This window comes from Silene latifolia, chromosome 9 (genome assembly GCF_048544455.1).
Source record: "Silene latifolia isolate original U9 population chromosome 9, ASM4854445v1, whole genome shotgun sequence".
Taxonomy (NCBI): Eukaryota; Viridiplantae; Streptophyta; class Magnoliopsida; order Caryophyllales; family Caryophyllaceae; genus Silene; species Silene latifolia.
The window spans coordinates 181,582,477-181,589,254 of record NC_133534.1 but is presented as its reverse complement, the minus strand read 5'-3'; the positions used below and the strand labels follow the sequence as shown (position 1 = coordinate 181,589,254).

The following is a 6,778-nucleotide window of genomic DNA, read 5'->3' as shown; positions in this document are numbered from 1 at the left end:
TGAACCATTGAGAGGGGAAGAAACGGAAAGAATCCAAATTGATTTTTGGTGCCATTATATTGAGTGGGAAATTACTTGTACTTGTTTTAATCAAAGATAAACAAATGATTGGAATATCCTTGTATTCCTATTACTCCGCATTCTAGCCTCTCACTCGAGCAAAACCAGAACTTCAGAAGGGCTTAGGCAACAAAGCTCCATTTGAGACACACACACACACATCTCAAATTTGATGCATATACTCAATAAAGTATATTATCTTTGACCTCAAAGCAACACTAAATACAATTGAGCCTCATTGACATCTTACAAAGAGATGCCAGACAACTTCAAACAATACAAATGGTTACTGAAACTAAGAACCTACTTGTTAATATCTAAGACTTTTAGCTACTTCGAAGAAGTGAGCGACGTTCTCTTCTGGTGTACCTACAACAATTCCATGACCGAGATTGAGTATATGCTTCCCTTTTCCGGCTTTTCTCACTGTATCATTTATCCGACTTGTAATGAAGTCTTTAGAACCGAAAAGTACACCGGGATCCACATTTCCCTGAACCGCAATATCAGATCCTAATCGCCTTCTGCCTTCAGCCATATCGACAGTCCAGTCCAGGCTAACAACGTCTACACCGGTTAGGGGAAGCCTCTCGAGCAAGCCACCAGATCCACTAGCATAGAGTATCAGAGGCAAGTCCGGGTGAGTCAGCTTTACTGAATCGACAATCTGTTTCAAATAGGGCAAGCTGAACTCCTCGAAGTCTACCGGACTGAGAGATGTTGCCCAAGAGTCGAAGATTTGGACAGCTTGCGCTCCATTATCAGCTTGGTACTTTATGTAGTTTGCCATGGACACCGTGAACTTTTGAAGAAGAGCATGTAAAACCTAAATGACCAGTTCTATTCCGTCAGGCAAACATGTTTCTTTTCCCTAGTAAATCAATTAATCTCTATGCAAATATCAACTCGTTTGACGTTTAATTGTAAAGTCAACAAGGGGTGGAGCTAATGACCTATGTTCGAAACTCGTCAATAACAAAATTGTCATTATGACTCCTTTACATAAAAAGAATCAATGACTGAAAACAAACGGAATTTACCTTGGGCTCAGAGAAAGCTAATCTCTTAATTTTGCTGAAGTGCTTCGATGAACCACCTTCAACCACGTATGAAGCCAGGGTAAAAGGAGCCCCAACAAAACCCAGAACTGCAGCCTCATTGTTAACCTAAGAATCAAACCACGTGATCAGTTGATATGGAAATTATGGACTTATGGTCATCCTTCCATAGCTAAAACCAGTAATACACTTCGATATCACATCCATAATCAGCATAAGCATAGCAAAGCCATTAGAAATACTTGGGCCATGTTTGGATGGAAGAATTTGGAGGGACGGGGAGGGAAGGGAGAAGACGGGAGACGGAATCCATTGTTTGGTTAGCAATTTACAGGAGGACTAGAAGCCCGATAACGCTTGCCCCTTTTTCCCTTTTTTTTTAAACCAAAGAAGGCCTTAGTGAAATAACCTTGCTTTGAGCCCCAATAAAATACCTTGCTTTGAATCTTAACGCTCATCTGCTACAATTTAGAGCAGGATTAGAAGTTCCGAAAGAACAGTTATACCACAAAAGGTTGACGACTTGAACTCTATAGTCATCCAGACTAGATAAGTGTGTTTTCAGAATTGGTTTTGCCCAAATCCTCGAATCTTGTTTGACAGCCTTTCTAAATTCATAACTTTAGTTGCCAAAAACAGTTCCATCACATGCTAACATGTTTAATCGTTAATCCAACGCCAAGAATGAAATTAGAAGCAATCAAAATCATTTAGAAATACAACCTAGTTAAATGATAATAAATTCAATGAGGAAAAGAGTACCTCTTTCCTCAAAATTGTTAAGGCTTCCCCAACATAGGGAACATACTCTTCGGGAACAAATTCTCTAACTTCATCAACATCTTTCTGACTGAGTAGTGGATTAAATATGACTGGACCCTTTCCTTTGACAATATCAAATGGTATGTTCATTCCAGATAGCGGGGTCAGAATGTCAGAAAACAATATCACCTGTCAAACATCATGTTTGCAATCAGAATAAACGAAAACAAAAAACCAGGTGATGTCATAGAAATGGATACTGATTCATTAGTTAAATAGTGATGCAAGGTGGGAGATATCATAACTTGGTAAAATATTAAATCTAGTTGGGCAAGTAGTAAATTACTGAGAAGAGATATTTACTCCATCGGGCTTGAACACTTTCCATGGCTGCAGAGATATTTCCACAACAAGATCTACATTTTCTGATCTTTCACGAAAGGAAGGATGCTTCTCACATATGGTTTGGTAGCTCTGAAAAGTAGAAATTAAGACATCCCTGTCATGGATTTGGTACACAAGTGTGCATTCACAAGAAATGTATGTGAAGAGCCGAGGACAATAAAATCATCATTCAATCCACATGTTCCTATTCAGCCCTATAATCTTTAGAGATACACAAGTTCTAATTTCAAGAACGACGGACTACGATTCTACAAAGAGAGTCAGAATTCAATACTTAGACCACTTATGGGTACTAGTTTACAAAAATAAATAGAACATAGCAATGGATAAAGCACTCCTTCAAATGGCAAGATAAGGGGATTGGAGGTACATTGCCTTTTCCATGTTAACTACACAACAATGCTGTTTCCAGTGAGTCGATGACCCGTAATGAATATTGTGTCGAGAGTTGCATCACATGACTGCTACTTCACAGTAAAATGAAATTCATGCACATTAGTGAGTCATTACAATTTGTTCCATCATACTCTAAAACTAAGGAACAATGAGTCCTCAGCTCCATTGGAAATTAATAAACAAAATTTCAGGAGTAAAACAAAATATATACCACAAAGTGTCAGGTCCAAGTGTTTAAGTGTTACGCTGAGGTCTACAAGATCCATCAGAACATTGATGGTTTTTCTACAATCAAAGAAAGAGAAAAGGAAAAGGCGATAAACCTGCCTTCATGTATCTCCCAGCTTGCCTCATCAACCAAACTGGTGGCCTTTCAACATCCAAACCCTTCACAGCATTTAGCAACAAGGGTTCAGTAGTACTCGCTGCCTTAGATTCCGCAACTAAACCTGAAAGCAGATCAACCAGATTATATTCAGAATTGATACCATGTTTCAGACGGAATACAATGCAAAGGCTATGCCACATTTTCCTAGTTGGAATAAATGATAATGGCTTGCAAGCATGGTACCTCTACCAAATCACATGGCAAGTTGCCTAGGAAACGCCAAATTTTTTGTGTTTATTACCACCATGTGGTAGTATCTGACCCGTTTGAAGAAATAAGCCGTTTTAAGCAAGACTTATTGCCTCTACCAAGGCAAGTAGCTTGGTTTGCAAAAAGTAAAAATTAAATTTTCACATTGGATGAAAGCAATATTGTGGGACTCATACAACTTACAAAGGTGTTGTAGTCTAGTCCACCATTGGAGGGGTATGTAGCCGAACAACAAAGATGCTTAAAAAATTGAGGTGACATATCAAACTACAATGTATTGAAGATGTCCATTGAGATGCTCTAAGTCTTTTTAATATATTTAGTTCACATAATGAGTACTACACTAGTAGGAGTATATTGAAAAATTTGCTACATTTTCACTGAAAACATTGAAGCTCAACTCGGATTCCGGATCGAAATCAAGTCACATATCCTTAGTTTCGGGACAATAGAGTAAATCTTATGATAACTGAAAACAAAAGCATAATTCAAAAATATTTCTTAGTCAATGCTCTCAAATCAATTATTTTCACTGATTTGGTGTATGACGTGGTACAACAAAGTCAACTTCCCTATTACAGCAAAATTAACGATTGAGAAAACAGAAAAGGCATCAGCTTTCAGTAATTAAACTGAAACATAATGCAAAATACATGTAGATTAAAACCCAAATAACCGATTTGAATACCCAGATACCATATTTAGGCTAAACTGTCAAAAGATGATTACCAATTGAGAATTCCTAGAAAAATGGAAGGAATTGGGATTTGAAAGAAAGAAAGAAGAGAAAAACACCTGCAGCAGAGCATTGAATTGAAGAGGGTTTTGGATAAGAAAATCTAGAATGAGCAGAGAATAACGATGGTACAGAACAACTAGCTGTATAAATCGTCGACATTTTTCTCAAAAACTTATTTGGTTTGAAGAATTTGAGACAAAATTGTGTGAATGAATAATGTCAATTCTAAAGTTTAATTGATTGGAGTTGGTTTTGTGGAAGGTCGTTGGACCTTTTGGTTTGAGAGGGCGAATTTGGGGAGATAAGGTAAAGATAAAAGATTAGATTGTTGCACCATTTGTGGAACCCCACTTTGGGTCGACTCACTTTTGCTCTGGATTACAATTATGGACCCGATTTGATCCATCCTTTGATTTGGACTCAATCCGAACACCTTTTTTTTTTTTTTTTTTTTTTTTTTTTTTTTTTTTTTTTTTTTTGAGGAAAACACCCCGAAGGGTATTAATGCATTAACGATAAATCATAGACCGCTGCCGAGTTCGCACACGGAGGTAACATAGCTGACCACACTGTTTTGCCGACTACCCCAGGAAAAACATGTGCTAACGCATGAGCTACAGAGTTATTAATACGACTTGTATGAGACCAAACTACCGACTGAAAACTATTACAAAGCAATAAAATGTCCTCAACTAAAAGCAAAAAAGAACTTCTCCCGCTGCGTTTTTCCTTGAGCGCATCAACGACTTGAAGACAATCAATCTCCACCACCACTTCTCGAACTCCACGCGTCTTTGCCTCCTGCAGCCCGTCGTACACCGCCATCGCCTTTGCATATCTAGGATCCCATTCCGCCTCTCGGACCACCGTGAGCCCCTACAACACTTCCCTTTGGTCATCTCGGCACACCACTCCCGTACTCACCCCTTCCCCCTCCTTCGCCCCCGCATACACATTGATTTTAACATAACCTCCCATTGCCGGCCTCCATCCTTCGTTCTCCCTCTCCCGCATTTCAACCCCACGCCTGCCCGACTTGCTTCTTCCCTCATCCCCACATGTGGCTACTTCAGCTAAAATATCCCGAGCACGTTGAACAATCCGAGCCGGTTCTATCACCTCGTCATCAAAAACCACCTTATTCCTGTGCTCCCAGATTGCCCAACACCCAACCATACACTTACCATACTCCCCTGCCTCCATACCCCTCCATAAACACTCCACCCATTCACGCACTCCCTCCGCACTCTCCGCTTCATCCCCATCATCAGCCCATTCCAACCCAAGTGCATCCCACACCCATCTTGCCACACTGCAATCTCAAAAAAGATGTAAAGAAGACTCGGAGTTAGACGAACAAAGATAACAAGGAGAATTAGACTCACCTCGAACACGAGTTGCGATGTTTTCCAATGTAGCCAAAGCTCCATACACAGCTGCCAGAAGAATAATTTGATGCGAGGCCAAACCCAAACTTTCAACAGCCGATTCCAAAGCCACCGTTCCTTCTCCCAATTCGACGGACCACCCGATTCATAAGAGTCCCCTACTAAACTCGCATAAGCCGTCTTCACAGAGTAATCCCCCTCCCTTTCAACGCTCCAAAACCACGTATCCTTTGGCTTATTAGGGCTGATCCGAATATTAAGTATCCGCTGTACTTCAAAAGGGAGCAGCAGCTGATTTAACATCGTCACATTCCACTCTCTACCATGCGGCTCAAGCAGGTCCGCCACCTTCATCAACTCATTACCCGGCTCACATGATGAAATAATCTTCCCACTCTGAGACCCCACAACCCATGCCTGCCCCCACACTCTCGTATCCCTCCCGTCACCAATTCGTCTCCTCAGACCCCGTTCCAAAACACCTCGGGCACCGACAACACTCCTCCAAGTATAGCTCGGTCTATGACCAATCTCCGCACTCATGAAGTCCCCTATATGGTAATATCGAGCCTTCATCACCCGGGCCCATAAACAATCAGGTTCCGCTATGAGCCATCATGCCTGTTTCCCTAGAAGCGCATCATTGAAAAGCTCGAAATCACATAACCCCATACCCCCTTCACATTTCGGACGGCAAAGCTTTTTCCTCGAGATCCACGAGATCCCTCTCTTCCCTTCCCCATGCCCCCACCAAAAGCGAGATACCATAGGCCGGAGCTCATTACAAAAGTTCGCCGGGATTTTAAACACACTCATCACATAGGTAGGAAGTGAATTGACAACTGCCTTTATAAGAACCTCCCTACCAGCCCTAGACAAAGTTTTCCCACGCCAGCCTTGTAACCTTTTACTTAACTTGTCGCGAAGAATTTCAGTGAGAACTTTTTTGGATCTTCCGACTACCGTTGGCAAGCCTAAGTACCGCTCCTGAATATCTATCTCGCTCACTCCCAGCTTACGAACAACCCCATCCCTTCTCGCGCGTGAAACACCTCTGCTAAAAGACATAGTGGTCTTATCCAAGCTGACTAATTGACCCGAAGCAGCTTCGTACCTCCGCAAGATATCACTCACCACTCCCTCTTCATCTTCCATTGCTTTCACAAAGAAAATGCTGTCATCCGCAAAAAATAAATGAGAGATAGTGGGAGTAGTAGCTGCAACACGCAGCCCATGTAGAGAGCCGTGTTCAATAGCCCTTCGCATCAAGTTAGATAAGGCCCCCGCACACAAAATGAACAAGTATGGTGACAAGGGATCACCCTATCGTAAGCCGCGCTCTGGCCTAAATTCCTCCGTCTGAACTCCGTTG

General features: G+C 41.4%; 2 protein-coding genes across 2 annotated transcripts; both read right to left on the bottom strand.

The window, feature by feature from the left end:
- Positions 1 to 221: 221 nt before the first annotated feature.
- Positions 222 to 4,359, bottom strand: LOC141600259 (uroporphyrinogen decarboxylase). Its single transcript, XM_074420452.1, has 6 exons — positions 4,075 to 4,359; positions 3,009 to 3,130; positions 2,244 to 2,354; positions 1,881 to 2,069; positions 1,101 to 1,226; positions 222 to 886 (listed from the first exon to the last, which is right to left on the bottom strand). Exons 1-6 carry the CDS (start codon positions 4,175 to 4,177, stop codon positions 371 to 373), a joined length of 1,167 nt encoding a protein of 388 aa, XP_074276553.1. The 5' UTR covers positions 4,178 to 4,359; the 3' UTR covers positions 222 to 370.
- A 535-nt stretch (positions 4,360 to 4,894) lies between these two features.
- Positions 4,895 to 5,982, bottom strand: LOC141601964 (uncharacterized). The gene is made up of 2 exons (XM_074422272.1): positions 5,519 to 5,982; positions 4,895 to 5,330 (listed from the first exon to the last, which is right to left on the bottom strand). Exons 1-2 carry the CDS (start codon positions 5,980 to 5,982, stop codon positions 4,895 to 4,897), a joined length of 900 nt encoding a protein of 299 aa, XP_074278373.1.
- Positions 5,983 to 6,778: the final 796 nt, after the last annotated feature.